This window comes from Sycon ciliatum, chromosome 12 (assembly GCF_964019385.1).
Source record: "Sycon ciliatum chromosome 12, ocSycCili1.1, whole genome shotgun sequence".
In the NCBI taxonomy this organism is placed as follows: Eukaryota; Metazoa; Porifera; class Calcarea; order Leucosolenida; family Sycettidae; genus Sycon; species Sycon ciliatum.
This window is the reverse complement of record NC_088654.1, coordinates 19788539-19811497: the sequence shown is the minus strand read 5'-3', so window position 1 is coordinate 19811497 and position 22959 is coordinate 19788539. Positions and strand designations below refer to the sequence as shown.

The window sequence follows — 22959 nt, the reverse complement described above, 5'->3', positions numbered from 1 at the left end:
CTGCTGCCTTGTGCTGGTAGTAGAGTCTACTCGATACGACCACCGGCAGACTGGCGAGACTTATTTTGAAGTGACCGTCCGGTTGAGAGTGATTGCCTCGTTCCAGATTAAGGACGGCCTTCTGTTTTGGGATGAAGGACAGACGAGATTGCACTTTCCTCGTGTATTGGGAACGATATTTCACCTGTACCGGTAAGTTGCTGCTCCATGTGTGCAAGCACAGGAAGCGTCGATGGAAAAAGCCCATGTATTCGTGCACGCCGACACCAAACTAGCAATACATATACCGGTACATTGTACAATTTGTACTTCGAAGTAGTTCCCGAACTTACTTTCAACTCGCATCGTTCTTCATTTGCTTGATGATTTGGACAGTCAGAGTCACCGCTTGAAGTTATTCTCTTCTCGTTCCAGAGCTACACAATGTTTCAAAGTATTAGCCAGTGATCCCTTTATACAACATGTATGGCATAACACTGCGTAATAATGCCGATGTACTGGGTGTCTAAAGGCAGTACAGTGTATTTACATGTACTAAAAAATATATTTAAAAAAATAAAAATCCGCCCGCCCGCCCGTAAAAACAATGTCCATGTTAGTCGAACCACACACCTTCTTCAGTGTGGCCTTATACAGTATTTATAGTAAAGAAAGGGACCAAGGAACTACAAGTTACGCTATAATGTCCACTAGCACCACCAGCTACTTGACAATCAGCTCGTGCGATAACATTGCACACAACTGACCGACAGTATTGAAGTTCTAAAACTAACTGGCTATCAGCTCTAGCAAGTCTTGGGTGCGCACTCCAACAGCCTTCCAACTTGGATCTAAGTCATATTATGAAAACATAGGAGGGGAAGGTGAGCGCAACCAAGACAAGCACAAGCTGAAAATCTCAGCTGTGAAGAATGTTGGTGGATGTTGTTTTAGAGCAAAATTAAAGAATTTAAAGGAAGTGGTTTCACAGCAGACCGTTCCTTCTTTCCCATTGAAAAGTGGGATCTGCTCTGAAACCATTTCCTATGAATGAAGCTGCAGGAAGCCTCACCACTGCTACTAACTTAGAGAATTTGGAAATTTGAGAATTTGACAGGCAAAGCTGTGCAGACACCTCCTTGGGGGAGACCTAGCAAAACCAAGACGAACAGCATTTCGTTGACAAAAGAATAAGCCGGCTTTCGCAATTCGTGAGGAGCACGTCAAGAATGATGCCGGACTGATAAATGATTTTCCCTGAGAAATTATAATTATTTGCTTAGCACTTTTTCCGTCCAGCTCTTGAAAGCTCAGCCAAGTACATGTAAATCGAATTACGAAGTGCTTTATCATCCATTTCCCACATATACTGGAAATCAACCACTCTATTAAGCTCTATGCAATCTCATGTACAGTAAACCTGATTTAAGCGACCAGGTGGTTTTTAGAACCAGGTCCCATTCATTCGTGGCATATCGGATCGTGTACATACATGAGCATGATCATTATTCCATGTACTCATATTGACAAGCTTGGAGCATAGATTACTTTCGGGCAGGCAAAGAACACCTCGCTCAAGTGCTTGCAGTGCATTCTGCACTGTCCTTTGTCACTTCTGTTGACTGCATGCACATGCTTCAGAGCGCACTTCAACCCTGTTGCAGTCAGCCCCGCCAGCCAAGATTGCGGGTCCAATATGGCACTTGGTGCACTAAAAGTCAGTCGCTGATCCGCGCAAGGCAGGTGGTTGCTGTATCCAGTGCAGTTTCTGTGTAAAACTGTCCGCGCATGGAAAAATGGTTCGTAAAAGCAGGTGGTCGCTAAAACCAGAGGTCGCTTCCAAATTGCATTTTTTGGGACTGCGACAAATTCTGAGGAAGCAAAAAAGTTATAGACTACAAAGGGTTAAGTTAAAGTAATCACCTTTCCACTTCCGGAGGATATTTCAGATCCACCAAGCAGAGGCCAAAGCCCAAAATCCCTTTCTCAGCATCCATGAGTTTCATGTGCATTGCACTGAAATCTAGGAGATGTTTGAAAGTATAATTTGCCAGGATGCATAACAGTCTAGGAGCATGTGGATTGAATGTAGGTACGCGGTATGCCAGACTGGAAGATGCCAACGGCTGTGTACGGCACCCTGCCTGACTATACTTGCAGTGGACAGGGAGTTGGTGCAACATGAGCAGAGCGCCTGAGCTATGCTATTTGCACCTGGTGGTGGCAACAACCAAGCACTGCATTGTATCATGGAACTCCTGCAAAGTAGCGGCCTGTGCAGGTAGAACTAGGAGGAAAGAAACAGTGCAACAGATTACGGACAATAACCCTGGGTTCTGTAGGCAATAATCAAGCAGTTGGTTATTAGCTTTGTAAGCATGCACAGCAGTGTTTCTTTGTAGTGATCAACACCTCCTACAGAGATTGGCCTTTTTAAAGATAAATAAATGTATCCCTGGCAGGATTGCCATCACATGGTAGGACCAGTACCACCATGGCCATACCACCCTTCTTCCAAGATGGTCCGTCCAATTCATCCCAAAAAAGCAATAAGAGAGGGCTAAAAACGTGCGCTGTTGTCCGAAAATATCCGAGTCATTTTCCCGGGGGACACCCCGACACCCGGTCATTCCACTGCCCTTTGATCTGTGACGCCCCTGCCTGGGACGGTGGGACTCTTGGACGGTGGCAATATTCGCATGGGAGCAAGAAGGCCAAGACGCCAGCATGTGCAAAGAGAACATGCTAGTGACACGTGAAAAAGAAACCTACGATAGGCTTCTTCATTTGAGAAGCCTCTGCCTGCATTGCTATTTATTCATTTGAGAAGCCTCTGCCTGCATTGTTACTTCTTCATTTGAGAAGCCTCTGCCTGCATTGTTACGAAACACACATTTATTGGCACAGCACTGGTTTTGGGTTTCCAGCACAATAGAGATTACTATCATCAGTAATAGTACACAAAGGCACACAATGAAAATTTTGGGTAAATTCGGTTGTGACTCGGAGTTTCATGGCTGAATCAATAATCAGACAAGTTGGTTCAGCCATGAAACTCTGAGTCACAACGGAATTTGCCCAAGGTTTTCATTGTGTGCCTTTGTGTACGCCACTCTGCCTGAATCAGGTATTGAGCACTTTCGCAGAACCTAAGTCTACTGCCTCTGTGTATCATCAGTACTACTGAGTGCTCAGCCGTACTTTTATATGAGCGCGTCTCATTCACTGCTTGCCTGTGTCTCAATTTGCATACAGACATCAGCAAGGAGATGTACCTGCCAAATACAACAACCATCGAGGGCGAACAAACTATTTCGCTGAACTCCTCGTTTGTGTTTGGCTCAGCATTTAAAACATACCGCAGCATGAAAGTAAGTTATCGAGGTACTAACAGTCTGCTTATTGCAAACAAGAAGTCTTTGACTAAGCACAGCGCATAGCGCATAGGTAGAACACATAGGCAGTGTATGATTTTATGCCATTCCTAGCTACGAAGCACAGTTCGTCCAGTGGACAAATGTGTCCATGAATGACTGGTTCATGAGCTACTGGCCATTAACCTTGGATTTCACCCAGCTTGAAGACTCTGTGGATGATTGGAACAAAAAAATACTGTCACTGAGTATTTGCATTTATACCGTATGCTCAGCTTGTGCACTGTGGTGTGTGAGCTTTTAAGAAGTACTGCACTGTCGTTAAGACTCGCAGGATTTCTGACAATGTGCCCCGATTGAAATTTTGAAATTTTCACACGTCCGATTCTGCGAAAGATTCCATGGGATTCTATGTCATATGAAGGCATACTGCACGGGAATATCTGGATTTAAGACGAGCTTTCCATTCAGGTAGATTGAATTGGTAACGGCTTGATTCGTTTACACTCGGCTGCTGTTGGAAGCGGCTTTTCATCCGTTGCCATATTCTGGCTATGCGGACCGCATGGAGGGTTGAGTAGGTTCGGAACAGTAGGGGCGATGACGGGATAGGTCTTATGGTGTACTGAAACGCCGACCGCAATTGCAGACAATACAGAAGGAGCTACGGTCTGTTCCGAACCTGGTCGTCTCGTGCAGTCGCGGACGTTCGGGGGTTGCAACTCCTCACCGAGCGAAGGCCCACGGAGAAACTTCAGGTGGCGACATCGTGCGAAGCCCTGGTCCTCAAGAATCTTGGTCCGCGACCGTATCTACTTCAACAGGTCCTGAACGCACACACACACACACACACACACACTCACTCACTCACACACACACACACACACACACACACACACACACACACACACACAAACACACACACACACACCACACTTCATGCCATACATCCCCCGTTTTGGTCCTTGATCCATTTGTGGTGACTCGTTATGAAGCCCCATTGAGATTCATGCAAGATGAGACGAGATCAGGATAGCAACATCAATCATGAAGAGGGCTAAAATTGGCCACCATCGAAACCAATAGGTGTTTTTTTTGTTTGTTTCCAGGTGTCCTTGGAAGGATGGATTGCTTTCGACACTGGTTTCTCGGGAGGCTATAACATCAATAGCCGAATCAGCGATCACTTCTCTATAGTAGCCCCTTTCTGGACACGTCAAAATGCCACAGTTAATTGCCACAATGGTACAAAGCTTCAGGTGCATGTTGTGAGCTCAACCAGTGATCCTGACACTTTTCAGATGATCAAAAAAGAAGTTTCGCCTTTTGCTGACAATTTCAACCCCACCGAAGCAGTTGTTGTGACGTGGAGGGAAATCCGGGAGAGCACTACCCACACAGAGGTGAGTAAGAAAACTTGACGGCAATGGCATGCAGCATATGAACGAGTGTTTCATGTGTGGCTGGGAGTGAGAGTGGGTGAACAGTTTGGGAAAGTAGTGCAAACTGTTTGAAAGCTCACACACAATAACATTACTATAACATATGCACAATGGTTCTAGACATTGTCCTCTGTTCTTTTGCAATCATGCACATCTAGGTTAGTCATCTTCATGTTATTGTGACATATTAGATGTTGATTGCCTCTCTGCTTTCTCTCCCCTCTCCTCTCACCCAAGCCATTCAGCATAAGCGAAGCTGTGGACGCAGCATACTGCTGCTACACTTCAACCTGGGAATGCTTATAATAATAAATTATAATAATGACAAAAACACATTAGTATACTTCAGCATGAGCAGGCTAAAGATGACTTGTCATTGTTTTGAGTTGTTTACATATCCACGTTGGGCCAAGGGTATTTTTTGGAGAACCAGTGCGCCACTCCATGCTCAATAAATATTATTTCGAAGATTTCAACCTCCTCAGTTAGGACTGCTGCCATAGAATCTCGCGAAGAAGTCAACTCACTTACAGATGCAGTATATAGATGCCCATGTCCGCCTCAGAAGCCCTGGTAAATGGTGCCAAATCAAAGTATGGACAAACATGCTGCAATTACCAATACATGGCCACCTGGGCAAAAAACTAATATAATTATAGGAAAGAAAAATGACCAAGGAACTACAAGTTACGCTATTATGTCCACCAATACCACCAGTTACTAAACAATCAGCTCATGCCATAACATTGCACGACACTGACCGACGGTACTGACGTTCCACAACTAACTGGCTAACAGCTCTAGCACATCTTGGATGCGCACTCCAACAGCCTTCCAACTTGGAAGGTTCTAAGTTATAGAAATACCATAAGGAGGGAGTCCAAATATGTTAAGCGAATCCCTATTTCTTCGGTAGAGTAGTTTCACATCTATCACATGACCATACAAGACGGCCATGTTGGTTTCAACTCTACTCAAGCCCTGCATCTATGCGCCACATGGTGTCGGCCATGTTGGTTCTTTCCTCTGTTCACATGACATGATCACTTTCTGCACAAATTTGGTCACATGACAGAGATGTGAAACTGCTCTATTGCTACAACTGTATGAATATGAATAACCTGCATGCCTTGCACCATTATTAGAGACTGATATATTTAGCAACAATGGTGATAAAATGTATCACATTTTGTGAGCTCCATTGCGATATCTATTGGTTGGGGAAAAAGTTCTACCCCTGAAATCCCAGAAGAACAGAATAAAATTATAGACATCAGAGTGTCTGTCCGTGTCCTTAGGCAGGTTGATTGATAGGTTCGTTGATCTGTCAGTTGGGGGTCAATTACGTAAAACTTCACTAGCTGCATCTCTCTGTCTCTCTTTGTGTCTTTGTCTCTATGTCTGTCTGTCTCTCTCTCTCTCTCTCCCTCTCTCTCTCTCTCTCTCTCTCTCTCTCTCTCTCTCTCTCTCTCTCTCTCTCTCTCTCTCTCTCTCTCTCTGTGTGTGTGTGTGTGACTTCCTCCTTTTCTATCTTCTCCGTCACCCATACCTTCCTTTTCTTGTATTTGTTTTCAGCGTAATACATTCCAAGCCGTAGTTGTCAGTGATGAGTGCCAGTCATTTGCGATTTTCAAATACCCAACTGGTGGAATTGGTTGGCATGGCTTTCCATACCCGGTCGTTGCAGCAGGAGAAACTCTGAAAGCTTCTGGATCCCGATCACTAGTCGTGAAAAATTCAATCCATAACCTGACCAATGGCTGCCGTCAGCAACTGCGGGAGTCACAATATTGCCGTACAAATGTGAAAAATGTAACTGGAAACTCAACAGCTCTGGGGGTGCTCGTTCAATGTCCCGCTACACTTGACATTGTGCAAGTATTCAATGTATTTTCATTGTCTAGCAAGGGATCAACTGATGACATCCAGTGCTATGAATCAAAACCGGTCACTCTACAAGGACTGCATCTTTTCTCAGTGAGTGGCATCTATTGTTGCTGCTCAAGTGCCATTTGCAATATCCATGCACCAACAAAAAGTGGAATCCTGTGGAGAATGTGGAAAGAAGAAATGAATTTTTCGACCAAGTCACCTTTTATCCTGTAACAAGCGAAAATTAATTCAATTTTTGCAGTACTTGGGTGAACATTAAACTTGCGATCTTTTGAATGTGATGGATCCAACACGTCAATGGGTCTTCTTGCTATCATGCAATCCATCAATGTTGACCCATTTGTTGTAGATGGCGAACTGTGAGCGAGACCAAGAGTAGATAAACAAGAGTGTGCAACTCGCGGATGGGTAGGCCCAAGGCGGAATATTTTGTTGACGTAATATTTTCGACGACGCACGCGCTGCGAGTCTTTGGGAACGTTTTCCCTCGTGCTCTTGGCCGGCTTTACACTACAAGGTCGTTGCCCAGCACGTGCTCTCACACTGCTCTGCGGCAAAATGCGCGTTCTTCTGAAAAAAGGTGACGTCAACAAAAAAATCCGCCGTGGGGGGGGGGGGGGTATCTGCAGATTGTGCAGGAGAGATTCGGAGTTGCACACTCTTGTTTATCTACTCTTGTCCACGTCCCCGCATGTAAACAATACGGTGTGTGTGTGTGTGTGTGTGTGTGTGTGTGTGGGCGTGCGTGCGTGCGTGTGTGTGACGAGATGTTGTTTTGTTGATTGTTACTTTCCAGTCTCCTTTTACCTCGATTTACCTTTGCTTTCACTCAGCTCCTCACTCTACACGAAATGATTCAATGCTAGTGGAAGAAATTGACTAAATGCTCCAATCTAGGTTTCCGCTGTCGTTGGATAGGTTTTTCTTTCACGCTACAATGATATGCAGACAGTGACTTTTCTTGTTCCATTTTAAAGAAAACTAAGTCCTCAGCATTGCCAGGAACAGATCCAGCTACAGGGGTTTCAGTTAAGCACAAACTGAATAGCTAATACATGTACAAGCACATGCATATGCGTACCAGTAGTACGCCTGCAATATTTAGGGGTTCTGTGTGGGGTTATTTAGGCAGTCTTCTCTGCAGCAAGAGCTATTAAGTAGCAGTGAGTTGTACTCATGAAATACTGTTGCTCAAGCCAATCTGATCCACAGATGCTCTGTAATCCTATGATGGGGGTCGAGATGAGGTCCTTTTCGGGGCGAGGGTGCGTATCTCGTGAAGAATGGACTAACTGGAGGTCACACGGGGATGCTTGGTTGTTAGGTGCACCTAGTAGGTACGGGTGTGGAAGTTCTGATGGCAATGTCCCTCTGTTTGATGACCTTCTGTCACTGCAACTACAGCGGTGCTGCTATGCTGACAGTAGTGGACAGCTAATCGAGACTGGTAGCGGAAAACCCTACCAAGGAATCTCACCAACTGACCAAAACCTTCTCACACGCTGTCAGAATGCTGGAATACCGTCCTATTTCTACAGTAGACGTTTGCAGCCACAGGCAATGGTAAAACGTGTTGTTGTCCAGCAAAGTAAGTCGTTCAGCTTGTTTTTCGTCACGACTTTGTCTGTGTGAGTGATGTGCTTGTGTGCTAGCAGGAGTGTGTGTGTGGGTGAGTGTGAGGGGAGGGGGGGGGGACGTACACACAGACATTCCTTTGGAACATTGGCAATATCAGTGTTTTATAGGATTTTCTCACTTTCAGAACAATACATTGATGTTAGCATCTGGAGTACATGCAATTGTCCAAGTAGAGAGGGGGGGGGGCATTGTGGTGTTGGGTAGGCTAGGGCGAGACTCTTTACCCTGCACTGGACTTTGTAATGAGCATTTGGTTTTTGAGCTTAAAGGTTAAAGTGTGACGTGGGGTGACTTGGTCATGTGATTAGCATAACAGTTAGTGTGATGTGGCGTGACTTCAGTACCGCTAATGATTACATGGCGATGAGCATGGAACTCAGAGTTACACTGAACTAGCCTTGTTGCACTGTGCTACTGTAATACCCTCTGCCTGTGCGGCATCTTTCTTTCTTTCTTCTGTAATGAGCACCCCGGGTGCATCCCAGTCTGATGGGTTTATCTTTTACATTCTATGAGGTAATGAATCACGCTTTCTACAAACGCGTTTCATCGATTTGACGCGATTTGATCACGTGACGTTACTGGCACTCTACCGGCGGAAAAGTTTTACTGCCGCGGCTGCTGCGACGGAAACAGTATTCCGGCAGCAAAAAAAGGTGCTGAGACTGGGAGTAGGGGAAAATCCCTTCTCAGTGCCATAGTCAGAGCCACACAAGTAACGTTAGTTCATCGGTAGTGCAAATGTCCTTCACCATTAAAATTTCATTGCCATTCACGGTTCGACGGTGTTCTCTGTAGTCAGAACGCACCCAAAGAGGTTTTCACAACCAAAGCTGGCTGGTTCCCCCAGTAGATATTGGTTATAACGTGCCCTTCTGATTTTTCATATTTTATCACTATAACCGGTATATCACTACAGGCGATTTTCAACTGCGCGTCTTGCATACACATTATACACGTGTGGGTACTCAATCACGCTAATATAGCGTAGTGAATACTACTGATACATGATGCATGCTGCTGCACCTTCTCCAGTTCAGAGTGAAGAACTTCTTGGCTGCTAAGGCATCATCCAGGAAGCATCAGACCAGAACACACTATGAAAACACACATGTAGTTCCAAGTCAAGACATCAATGCCTCACACTCGTGTGTTGCTATCAGTATAGACCATATTGTTTCCGTACAAAGAGGTGTTATAAATTGTGATTCTGTATCCTTATAGCCAATTTATCGCTATATCCGATATATTGGTTATAATGATAATTTGACTGGCTTTTTCTGGTTTTGCTTTTGATATTTTCATTTTGTATAAATATAGCCGGTTTATCACTATGTCCGATGACTTTATAACCGCTATCTACTGTACTTGGAAAATCATTGTGCCTGTCCTGTTGTGCTGTGGCTGTCTGGCTTGATTCACCAATACTTGGGAAATCATTGTGCCTGTCCTGTTGTGCTGTGGCTGTCTGGCTGGATTCACCAATACTTGGGAAATCATTGTGCCTGTCCTGTGGTGCTGTGGCTGTCCTGTTGTGCTGTGCCTGTCCTGTTGTACTGTGCCTGTCCTGTTGTGCTGTGCCTGTCCTGTTGTGCTGTGCCTGTCCTGTTATGCTGTGGCTGTCCTGTTGTGCTGTGCCTGTCTGCCTTAGGTAACTGTTTTGGTGACCCTCATTTGATCCGGCTGGATGGCACCGCATACGATTTCCACAACGTTGGTGAGTACGTACTTGGAAATGCCAGCGAGGCCAACTACTACCTGGCTGTTGCCGCTAGAATGGAAATTTTCCCCATGCCCAATGCTCTCAACTTCACATCCATCACCCGTGTAGGAATTACAATTGGTGAGTGGGAAGGTTACGCAAGCATACTTGTGTGTTTCTCCTCCTCCTCCTTCTCCTCCTCCTTCGCCTCCTCCTCCTACTACTACTACTACTACTACTACTACTACTACTACTACTACTACTACTACTACTACTACTACTACTACTACTACTACTACTACTACTACTACTACTACTACTACTACTACTACTACTACTACTACTACTACTACTACTACTACTACTACTACTACTACTACTACTACTACTACTACTACTACTACTACTACTACTACTACTACTACTACTACTACTACTACTACTACTACTACTACTACTACTACTACTACTACTACTACTACTACTACTACTACTACTACTACTACTACTACTACTACTACTACTACTACTACTACTACTACTACTACTACTACTACTACTACTACTACTACTACTACTACTACTACTACTACTACTACTACTACTACTACTACTACTACTACTACTACTACTACTACTACTACTACTACTACTACTACTACTACGCCTTCGGTATTCATATGTTGGCCTATTTAACATTGGCATGCTCTGCGGATTTGTAGGCATGCTAGGCAATTTAAATATTATCCTGCAAAGTATTTTGTAGGTGCTTGACTACTATACTACGTCATGTATTACAATTGGTACATGACTTAATAATAGCCGTTTGGCATGGTACAATAACCTTTTTTTGTTTTATTTTTTATTTTTAATGGCTTTCTCTTCTTCCTCGGATGGTTTACAATTTGTATCACAATTATTTGTGGGTTCAGCAATAAAGGATGTGACTACTACTACTACTACTACTACTACTACTACTACTACTACTACTACTACTACTACTACTACTACTACTACTACTACTACTACTACTACTACTACTACTACTACTACTACTACTACTACTACTACTACTTGGTCCGCGTCAGCAATATTGTCGCTTATCTTTCGACAATTTGAACTTAGACTTTGGACGTGAACGCGTGCACTTGATGTGATAAAACTTGGTACGATGGACGGTAAGGTATAGAATGACAACTAGCTGCGAGGAATTTATTGTCCAAGGAAGAGTTCCTACTTTTTTCGGTCCTCCTCGTCGCTGCTCTCGGCGCTGGCGACAAATATTTTTGCTCGGGATCGACTCTCTTGCTTTTGCAAGCTCATCTCTCTTCCTCTCCGCTGCCTGGCTATTTTCTAAAGAGAATTCGATCGTGACGGTCGCCTTCTCTATAGGACTTCGCCTGGGCAGCACGACAGCCTGTGTGGTTCAAATCAGACGCCGTTCTTTGAAAGATTTGATTTTGAACGACGACGACGCGTACAGTACAGTCATGTACTTGCAAATCTCCACGACGCGCTGGATACTCCAAGCGAGGAGCTGGAGGTAAGGGAGCTGCGATCTCAGCTTGATGAGCGATCCCTGAGGTGAGCGATCTCGGCCGTTCAGCAAAATGGAGCTGATTCTGAGTAGCCGATTACTTTCTTGTGGCTTGCGCTGATCTTGCCTGCACAGCGTAACTAGATAATCTATTTTGATGCGGCGCCGTATCAATCAGAATCACCCACCTGTCGCTCTCGAAATCCACTCGAACTCTAGCTAGACCTTTCAGGTACTAGCAAACTAACTTGCTAACCAAAATTGGAATGAAATGGGAAGCCAAGTAAGCATTGGCGACATATAAACAAAGCTGAAAGATAAGCGACAATATCGCTGACGCGGACCAAGTACTACTACTACTACTGCTGCTGCTGCTGCTGCTGCTGCTGCTGCTGCTGCTGCTGCTGCTGCTGCTGCTGCTGCTGCTGCTGTTGCTGCTGCTGCTGCTGCTGCTGCTGCTGCTGCTGCTGCTACTACTACTACTACTACTACTACTACTACTACTACTACTACTACTACTACTACTACTACTACTACTGACGTAAGACATGTAATATAACGAGGAAGTAAATCTAACGTTTTAATGAGTTGCATTTCTTCTTTGTAATACGTTCTGCTGAGGCTGTAGTGCCGCATATGTGTCATGTGAAGATATGCCCGAAGACTGCAAGTTCGTTAACATATCTTCTCGCTGTTGTTGATGATTTTTCTTTTACTTCGCAAGGCGTTAACTTCTGAATTTCGGACAATCATAAAATTGCGACTCGTTCTACTAACGCATGTCTCACAGTGGTCTATCATAATGTTCTTAGGGAGAGCAAATGCACTGCAGCACACACTTGACTTTTTCAGCTAACTGAAATATGGAGCGTGATGTCTCTCAAACACTGTTTTCACAGAACTCTTTTGTGTGGCTCCATTGTCATCGTGTCGGTGTTCTGCTTGAACAAACTATAGGTCAAGGATCCAATACCACCACCATTGAGGCATTCGCTAAGACTGGTTCAAAAGGCATCACTGTTCTCGGCGACTTAACCGATGCTCAAATCACTGCAGGTCGTCACAGCAATTTCGAGTTCAGGAATGGTGGCTTGGTTGCGTCAGTCGGTGGCTTTAGTGCTAATATTACTGTTCAGACGGGCAAAATCTTGTTGATTGCTATGCAACGTGAGTCATCAGAAGAGACAAACAGAGACAGATGCGTTGGCACACAGACCCATGGAAAAATATGTGTGTGTGTGTGTGTGGGTGTGTGCGCGCATGTGTGCATGTGTGTGTGTGTGTGTGTGTGTGTGTGTGTGTGTGTGTGTGTGTGTGTGTGTGTGCGCGCGCATGTGTGCATGTGTGTGTGTGTGTGTGTGTGTGTGTGTGTGTGTGTGTGTGTGTGTGTGTGTGTGTGCTACACGCTCATCGCTTGCAAGGTGCACGTGCACATGTGTGTGTATTGATATAGAGAGGGGATGGTTTATGATGTTCTCCAACTCTCCCTTACCCTGCTTATACCTACCAATCACACAAGAACCTTCCGGGAACATTCAAGGGTGTCGGACACGGTACGGTCACTACGGTATTGACCGTACCCCTTTTTGCCCCAGGTACCCCGTGATTATTTCAAATGGTGAACGGTACTATTCGGCCAATAAAATGGAAAGAACTCTTCTTCTCCTCTCCTCCATGCGCTCTCACAGCCGACTCACTGCTACCCTCGGTAGCCATTACACACACCAACCAAGGAAGGGTTGCAGGTAGATACTGAAATTCCTCCTGACAGCTGTTTCGCCTTCAAAAGAGTTAGAAAATTAATGTTAGCAGCTTGTGATTGGATTTCCCACCTGCCATTTTCTTGGAACCCCTGGCAATGTGTTGCTGGAGAGGTTAGCAGCTTGTGATTGGATTACTCACCTGCCGTTTTCTTGGAACCCCTGGCACCGTGTTGCTGGAGAATTGTAACTTCTCATTCTCACACTTTGCCCGTAATCTTGCGCCCATGTTTTGTAGTATAAATCTGACCATCTCCACCTGATATCATCCTATTCAATATCACCTTCTCTGATGAGCCTTATGAAGGCGAAACAGCTGTCAGGAGGAATTTCAGTATCTACCTCCAACCCTTCCTTGGTGGGTGGGTGTAATGGCTACTGAGGGTAGCAGTGAGTCGGCTGTGAGAGCGCATGGAGGAGAGGAGAGGAAGAGTTCTTTAGGTACCCCGTGAATCAATAAAATACACTGACCTGCACTCTAAATTTCCAAAATGTTCCGCTGCGCCATCCCTCCCCCCAGGAGTAAACTGTACTTCAGATGACTGACCGCATCACCCTAAAATACCTTCCAGCGTCCCTGAACACGATTATAGTTAGCAATGGGACATGCTTAACGCCTAGAGAGCAGGATAAAGTGCACAGCGTCAGTCAGCGGTTTTGCCAACGGGAGCCAATTATACAGCGGCATTCGCCGGATTCTCTTGAGTAGGGATATCAGTGAACGCACTGCGCAGCCCATCTGCGCAGGTCAGCCTGGCCCATCTACGCGCGGCCGACAAGAAAACTCATGAGTACTTTCATTTTTTTGCAAAATAAATCATGCGAAGAAGATGCACGGAATGGCTGAAAACTAGGCTGAGGAATAGTAGCATCCAGAGACTCTCAAACAAATTCATGGTCCATCGCTTCTGACAATGGCAGCGAAGACATCAGGGAGCTGATTGCAGCAACTCTCTACCAAGCGCGATGCTGGTTACTCACCAGGGCAGGTCGCTTCCATCGCGCAAGAAATGGCCGCGAACGAGAAATGGAAGTCCGATTTTGGAACGATCTAACCAGGGAAATTCCTTGCAAATTGGCCTGAACACCTCTCATACTGGTGTTTCACGATGTGCAAACTTTCAGAAAAATCGACCGGGGAGAACGTGGTGAGTTCGTGGGTCCTCGAGTATCGCGTATGATTTGAATGGTCGCGGGGACAGAAGAACAGTAATTTTACGACTCCCAGCGGTGCAAACAGACCGCGGCCATGTTTTCTCTGTCGGCCGCGATCACGTTCAAAAAATCGATGGCGCAATGCATGCGCAGAGGCCTGCGCAGTGCGTTCGCTGACATCCCTATCTTGAGACATTGCATCGCTGTACCACAGCTTTGCCTATCCATGCAAATATTCTCAAACAACAAACACGTGTCATTTTAGAAAATGAAAGGGACTTGTCATTTCTTTGCTTTTCATAAGCATTCTCTTTGTTGTTGTCTTTGTTGTTGTCCTTGCTGTTGTTTTTTGTTCTTTTTCTTTATTCCCGACAACAGTCCCACAAGCAGCAAACTTTACCGGACTTTTGAAATCGGAACCAATGCCTTCTAATGAGTGTAAGGTCTATACCCATACACAGCTGGCTGCTCTTCAGCCAATATGGTTGTTGTTGCTGCGGAGGAGGGGGGGGTGGGGTAACTATCTATCTAACTATCTATCCATTTCTATCTATCCAACCAACTATTTATCGCTCTATTGCTCTATCTCATAATCTCTCCCCTTTCCCTTTGGCTAACTCTATCCCTGTTTTCCTGCATACCTCTCTGTCTCTCTGTCCTGTGTGAGTGTGAGTGAGTGGGTGGATGTCCATCTGCCAGCTTACCAGTCTCTTCTTTGATTTGTTCAGAGAACTAGCAGTTTTCATTTGAGTCTGTGTATTTGATCAGGTGTGCAGGTCTGAGTTGACCTTGCCACTTTTATGCATTATGGGATGCTGTGTGTGCATGTGTGTGTGTGTGTGTGTGTGTGTGTGTGTGTGTGTGTGTGTGTGTGTGTGTGTGTGTGTTCATGTGTGCATACCTATGTTGCACTACAGTCCAAATTACTGCAGCCACAAGTCCCTTCCAGTATGCTGGTGCCGAGGAGAACTACACAGCGTTGAACCCACCCGAGCAAGCTACCGTCGGAAAGGTCAACACATCCCTGGCCACAGGTGCCATCAACACCACCTGTGGAGGCGATAGTTCTTGCATTGCAGACTTCCTCGCCAGTAACGACGCATCCATCGCGGTGTCGACTCTTGAAGCCGAGAAAAGTCTCAAGGAAACCAGCACGAGAGTGTGTAAGTTGCTTTTTGGGCAGATGTGTGTTACGCATCATCAGCATAAATTAATATTACTTTGGTAGATGTATGGTTTGTGGAAAGTCATGCTATAGTGGTAGCCAAATGTAGTAAAGCCTGTATTTTTCATCACATTGGACATATCTACGGAAGAAGGGGAAACAAAACGAAGAGAAAACAAAAAATAATGGGTGTGTCATACTATACCGGTTTTCACGGTCCTATACTTCCTCCGTTGACAAAAACTTCGTGATGGATTTTTGAGGGACTAGAGCAAAACTGAAATACGACTTTCCCGAGGGGATAATGGGCTGCTTCGCCTCTCTACTACTCAGCACTGAGTTTAAGAGTACAGAGCAGCGAGCCCACACAATGAGCGAGTGAACAAGGAGCTGCTCCGATCGCATAGCGGAATGAAAATGTTCTGAATTCAAGTAAGGTAGTTCTTGTTCAGCCTGCGCAAAGCCCAGATTCGAATGCTGATGACCATGCATTCTTTGAGAAGCCTGCAGTCCGACACGAGTCTCGTGGCTAAGGAAAGTCGACTCGACTTGCTAGCAGCTGCCGTTCAGTGCTGGCAGGAGTTTCCATCAGAGAAAATGTAATGAAACCAGGGAGTCGTAAAATATTTTTACTGCTCCCTGGTGGAAACGAGTAATCGCTACAGCGGCGGATCACGCAGCTTGAAAGCCAACTACTTACTTGAACGACGGCAACATCAAGTTCAGCGAAGTGTGATCAAAGAAGCCAAGCCAAGGCTGAAAGGAACTGAACAACGACTCGAGAGAAATGACGACTCAGGTACAGCAAATGACGACAGCGACGCAGGGTCAAAAATGAGTCGAGCGAAAGCGACGCCAACTGAACTCTCTGCTCATTCCACCAACAGTTTCTCTTGTAAAGACGCCATACATAGGCTGAACTACCTTTGTCCAGTGATTTGCAGTCGATACAAACTGTTCTGGACCTGTTCTAACCGTTTTCATATCCACAAAATTCATCACAAAGTTTTGTTAATGGAGGAAGTAGAGGGAAACTACAGTCACTACCGGCATACCGGATTTTTGACTTTAATCGAAAACTACCGGTATTGGCACTGAACCATGAGTGCTCATGAAAAGGTTGTTTTGTGGTGTGACAAGGGCACAATAAAGAAACTCAGGTTTTGGTCTCCCAATGAGCAATGGGTTAGAAATGAATACTGTAAAAGCCATTATTCCCGTAGCTATGCAGAAGGCGTTACTTCAGTAACGTCTGGCGCTAGCCAGGGTCCACATAGCTTTAATTTGGTGTTTGTTTGTGTGTTTGTGTATTTGTGTGTTTGTGTCACGCCTGGCGCTATCCCGTATCTGTCCCGTACCGTACCGTACCATCAAACACAGCTGGCCACATACAGCTGGCCGCAATATTCAAATAGGGCTTTCAAACGCAAGATCATAGCGGGAAGCAACTTGGAAGAATGAGTATGAATGCGAAGTGTATGGGGGAATGCATGTAGGGCGATAGTGCGGGTTCGAATCCCAGGTAATGCCTGAAAAAATAGGAGAATTGAAAAATTTATAACATCCCTATTCTTTTTTTGCCGTCATCAAGGCGGTAGACGGTGTCGTATTACCCTCAACCGTACCTGTCCCGTACCTGTCTGGTACCTGTTCCGTACCTATCCCGTACCGTACCGTACAATCAAAGACGGCTGGCCACAATGCATATTCAAATAGGGCTTTCAAATACAAGATAACGTGAAGCAACTAGTAAGAATTAGTATGTATGGGAAGTGTATCGGGGATGCATGCAGGGCGATAGTGCGGGTTCGAATCCCAGGTTATGTCTAAAAACAAAAAGTAGAAACTTAAAAGAATTTATAACATCCCTATGCTTTTTTTGTCTAGGTCATCAAGGCAAAAAAGCATAGCGTTGGGCCCTGAGCTTCGAAGCTCTCTCGTTCTAACGAGGCGCATACATAACGATTTCCCAAACTTGACTAGTTTACGCGTACCAAAGGAAACGATTCTCACTCATTTTCAACGCTCAATAGGACAGTATATGTATGGATTTCTGTAGAACGATTTCTATTTTAACGACAGATTTCTCCTCGTTAACCCTTTCCCCACTGTCGACGTATATATACGTCATGACGTGTGCACCTGCCCACTGACGACGTATATATACGTCCTCGGTGAGCGCCGCGTTTGTACTGATGCCTCAACATATCAGTGGGGCCTGGAACTGTTCCTCAGTGGGCTGAAGGACCTGATCGACGTGTACGCAGCGTATGTGGCCAGTCTGCACAGCAGAACAGCCGCGAGCATCAAGTTTGAAGTGCGTATTTTGGCATATCGTTCAAATAAATTGTTTTGCTCAAAGTTCGTTTTCGTCAGCTTGCCCTGCTGTTTCTCGGCAAGGTAAGTAGCTCAACTACTCTGTGTCGATGGAAGGAGTCCTGTGAAGCAGTGTGAGGCGGGTAATGACTCTGAGGATGATTCTGGAGACAGCGAAATTGTGTCGGAGTCGTTTTCTGAGGATTACGAATTTGCTGCTATTCAAAAGATCGCAGCTGGCTCGGACGCAGGGGATGCTGGAGACCAAAGAGATTTGGAAAGCGATGCTGAAGTCTCTGACACCTAGGCATGGTGTTCTGAGCAGGAGCTATCTGTCGTGAGCCCGTTTGCTGAAGTTCCTCAAGTAAACTGCGATCAAATTTGAAGGTCAGATTTTTGAAAATATTTGAATTTGAAATCAAGTGTACTGGTCAGACATGCATGCAGATCACAATAGAGATGTGCATAATAATAATAATAATTCGCGGGATTCGCGTTGGCATCGCTTGAATGTTCAGAAACACACAAACTAGCCTTCGCTTCCGCAGGCCACCACTATGCCTATGCCTTGCACACCTTAGTGGCGAATGCAGACCTCACAAGTGAGTCAGGGGAGAGTAGGTGAGTCTCTCAACCAATCGGGCGTGTAACGGCCCATAACCCTGTAAACTGCATCCTTGTTACCCTCACTCCGAGCTGTGAGTACCCAGTTGACCGTGGGTGTCGGCGCAGTTCACCACGCATAAAAAGTCTTTACTCACGTAAAAAGTCTTTCCACGCTCCATGCTACCAGCGCGGGTCTCGAACTCGGGACCTCATGATTCGCAGGCAGGCCTGCAAACCAATCGGCCATATGCGTTGGTACCGTGCATACATGTAAGTATTGTATGTTGAGTACAGAGCCAGGCACCTACAGGATGGTGATTGCTATCTAATATGAATCCAGAATAATCCCGAATAGTCAACAATTGTGCAATTTTGAACCACTATCAGAAATTGCACAGCCGATTGTTTCTTGAATTTTCATGCGTACGTACACCGGTATGCAGTATGCACTCGGCTGTTTAGGGAAAGCTTCAGACTATTTTGGTAGCTGGATTGTCTTGCCAGTGAGTGTCCAAATCAGAGAATGAGCTGTATTGCATTCTCTATCAATATGACTTTACCTGTGCCGCGTACGTACGTACGTACGTACGCGTGCGGCCAGTGATGATTCACCCTGGGATGCGCCGAGCACAGTGAGCCAACCACTGCCACTGCACCGGCTGCTATTAAAGCCGATGCAGTTGCTGTGGTTGCTACTCCAGTTACTCGGCATCCTCACTGTCCATCACATGGTTTTGTCTTGAAGTAGGTAGGGCTGCTGGAGGATTCAAGCTTTACGAGGCGCCCAAGAAAAAAGAAAGACCCATTCTGGATCGCGCAGTCGCATATGATTCAAGCGCCGTATAAAACGAGTAGCTGTACTCTAGTCTAGGTTGCCGTAGAACACCAGGATCATATCAAGCTTGTTATATGACATTTCTCCATTCTGAAGTCAACACTGACCAGTTATAGTACTGCTTGCCATTGCTTGTCTGATCTTTGTCATCAATTGCCTAAATTGAATGTATTTTGAGGAAAAATCGCCAAAAGTCGCATATCTAAATATGGTGTTATGAGTCTCGTACAATGAAATCCTACAAAATTTCTTTGGATTCACAGTGCATATTATGTCCATACCCAACATCTCCAATCAATTTTGGACCAGAATATGCATTTTCAAAAATTGCCATTTTTGGCCCAGTGGGAGGTGATTTTCCGGTCAGGGCTGAAAGGGTTAACTCATTAGAGTTAGCACTTCGTTATATATGGCTTTTACAGTAAATAGAAAGAAAATAATTGCCCAACAAATTGTGGGACAATTTTTAAAATTATCAAAATTGCCCAAAAAAAGAAAAAATGACCGATATTGATGAAAACCAGGAAAATGAGAGAAAATTAAGGGAAACTGGGTGTGTGACTAAGGGATTTGCTTTGGCTGGGTTGGCAAGTATCATGGTGTGTAGGCGCTACATGAGCTGCGCTGGTGGGACTCCCCCGACCAAGGGTCTCGAGATCGGCGTACACAGCAAGCACCATGAGGCTGAGGCGAGATGACTGAGGGGGAGGGAGAGAGAGAGAGACAGACAGAGAGAGAGAGAGAGAGAGAGAGAGAGAGAGAGAGAGAGAGAGAGAGAGAGAGAGAGAGAGAGAGAGAGAGAGAGAGAGAGAGAGAGAGAGAGAGAGAGAGAGAGAGAGAGAGAAGAGAGAGAGGTGGGGAAATTACAAGTATAGAGAGAAACAGAGTTCTGGGGGCATATCGCCACTATGCCTATAATGCTACTTGTAGAAAAGCACCAGTCATGAGCAGAGCACCAGGCACTCTGTTGCAGGTGACGCTACGCAGCAATCTTGAAGCTCTGCAGGTGTTTCCGGGCTGGTTGCTTGTCCAGAACTGCCTATGGCAATCTATTCCACACTGGCACGATGCAGTATGGGAAAGAGAGCAGAAGGTAGTCATTTGCCGGACCCTGCACCAAGCGGAATCCTGTATTCACCACAATTTATGCATGAAGGTGCTGTGGATCCAACGTGCATCCCTGGATCAAACCGAGTCATGTCACATCAGAATCGTTTCCACTGCACCAAAGGCGTCCAGTTAGGGCAAGTCTAACTGTAAATTGCTCGTGCAAGGAGCTGTGCATGTCGTCAACGTGAAAATCTGTTGGAACAGCATTGTATGCGCCAGTTGCACACTATTGGGGATTGGGTACTCTTGGTAAAATCTTGGTGTGCTATAAGAGACCCTGTCTTTAGAGACCATCTCATTAGAGACTAGCTGTCTTTAAAGACAGATAATCTCTAATGACAGGGTCTCTATCTGTGACGGTCTCTTATCCCTCTCATTAGAGACTACCTGTCTGTAGAGACTACTTGACTTTAGAGACCATCTCTTTAGAGAGACTGCCTGTCCTTATTCATCAACCATTTTTAGGGACCAGCTTTCCAATCAAGTCCCGGCCCATCTTAAAAAAATTAGAAAATTAAAGATACGGCAGTCTGTCAGTAGAGACTTAGAGAAGTAAAAGATAAGTGTGTCGTGATTGCAGGGGTCATTTAACTTAGTGCACGCCAAATGGAAGATGTTTGCAAATCGGAAAACCCTTAGACTCGTTGCACTTCAATTCTCATGGTAGTTTAGCTGTGCCCGGCACATTAGGCAGTCGCCAATAACAAGTTGGGCTGCATCACTGCAAGACGCGGGTGTACTGTTTTGTTGTGAGGATGATGCGTACATTGTTTTTGACCTCGACCCTTGGGACCCCCGAGGTTTTGATCAGGATTTTGTGCGCGTGTGTTTTCTTTCTCTGTGGATTTTCCCCTCCTGTTTGTTAATCCTTCAAATTTGTGAGCACTGTAGTTGAGCTGCCGTGATCGGCCCTACTTGTGCAACTATATAATAATAATAATATATCTCCTGGTTTGCGGTGTTCTAGCTCGAGTGCCACCTTTGTTAACTGTCAAGTCATCATGGCCAAAAGATGCAGCACTCAGGAATACGCTGCAGGGTATTTTTGGACAGAACAGTTCCATTGCCATCGAAGTGAACGTCAGCGAATCTGCCAAGTTGGAATCGTTTGTTGTGAAGGCGGCCATAAACTTGACAGTCGAGTCTGAGCTTAGCGGCAATGTTCTGAACATCTCTTGGACACCGCCTGCTCGTAGGCTGAGCGGACTGCAACTGACCGTGTCAGCCAACGACAGCAATGGCCAGTCAGTGGAGAAGACGATTCCGATTACACTGTGCGGTTGCCATGGTACCTGTGAGACACCACCCTCAACGCCTGTGGACGCATTCAAACAGCTGACGTGTACATCTTGTGATGCCGGTGAGTGCTGATTTCCAGGGCAAATATGCTGTCTGTACACCATTGAATCACAGCGACCACTTTCTCAATTCAAAATAATCAGGCCATGTCGCGCCTTTGGTCATACATGTAATTATAATATTAAAACAGCGCGTTGTACATGTACTTCAAAGTAGGTGCTTGATCATGTTAATAAACGAAGTCCACAGGCATCAGAAAGTCATCAGTATCATTTAGCCGATAGCATCATGATTTATGCAGCCTACACTTTTCACTCACTTTGCGCAACCAACACTCAGCGCTCGTATAATACTGTAAAGTCTGCTGCAAGCGCCCACCCAATTTTGTATGATCTGCTGGCCTGTACACACTGACCCCATGCACTGTCACCCCTACTGTACAAAAGTGGATCTCACACTGTAGCGCGAAGAGTGCTTTGCTACAGTAAACTATGTCAAGGACAGCATCGGCATGCCTGGCGCTAGCCCGCACCCGTCCCGTCCCGTACCATCAAAGTCAGCTGTCCACAATATTCAAATAGGGCTTTAAAAATGCAAGATCATAACGTGAAACAACTTGGAAGAATGATATGTATGCGAAGTGTATGGGGGGAATGCATGCAGGGCGTTAGTGCGTGTTCGAATCCTAGGTTATGTGTTGAAAAAAATAGGAGAAATGAAAAATTTATAACATCCCTATGCTTTTTTTGCCTAGGTCATCAAGGTGATAAACGGTGCCGTATTACCCTCAAATGCAAAGAGAAAGTTGACTCTCACTAGGCAAAAAAGCATAGCGTAGGGCCCTGAGCTTCCAAGCTCTCTCGTCTCTTTGCTTGTCCCTCACTCTGAACTGACAAGATATGAACCTTGCACAACTGCAATGATGGATTTTTGTTCATGAAAAGCACATAAAAATAGTCGAATATCACCATATTACATGCATTTCGTGCATAGCATGCCATATCACCGGTTGATTCCAATATTCGGAGTGTAAGCTCCAGAGGTGATTTTTAACTTTTTTGAGGGTTTCAGGAAAGTGCGACTAACACCCCAGGAAATACGATATCAACTGACCCAAGGGACAGCCATGTTCGATCCACATCCGGTCA

General features: G+C 45.3%; 1 protein-coding gene across 2 annotated transcripts in view; it reads left to right on the top strand.

Moving 5' to 3' along the window:
* Positions 1 to 22959, top strand: part of LOC135827830 (uncharacterized) — a 188961-nt gene that overhangs the window by 152379 nt on the left and 13623 nt on the right. For both annotated transcript variants that reach the window (XM_065340259.1, XM_065340258.1), the window contains 9 exons: positions 3235 to 3350; positions 4463 to 4756; positions 6371 to 6772; positions 8093 to 8276; positions 9978 to 10169; positions 12523 to 12732; positions 14859 to 14918; positions 15398 to 15643; positions 21480 to 21872. In XM_065340259.1, the coding sequence (XP_065196331.1) occupies positions 3235 to 3350; positions 4463 to 4756; positions 6371 to 6772; positions 8093 to 8276; positions 9978 to 10169; positions 12523 to 12732; positions 14859 to 14918; positions 15398 to 15643; positions 21480 to 21872 (2097 nt within the window). The remainder of the gene's footprint in view (positions 1 to 3234; positions 3351 to 4462; positions 4757 to 6370; positions 6773 to 8092; positions 8277 to 9977; positions 10170 to 12522; positions 12733 to 14858; positions 14919 to 15397; positions 15644 to 21479; positions 21873 to 22959) is intronic.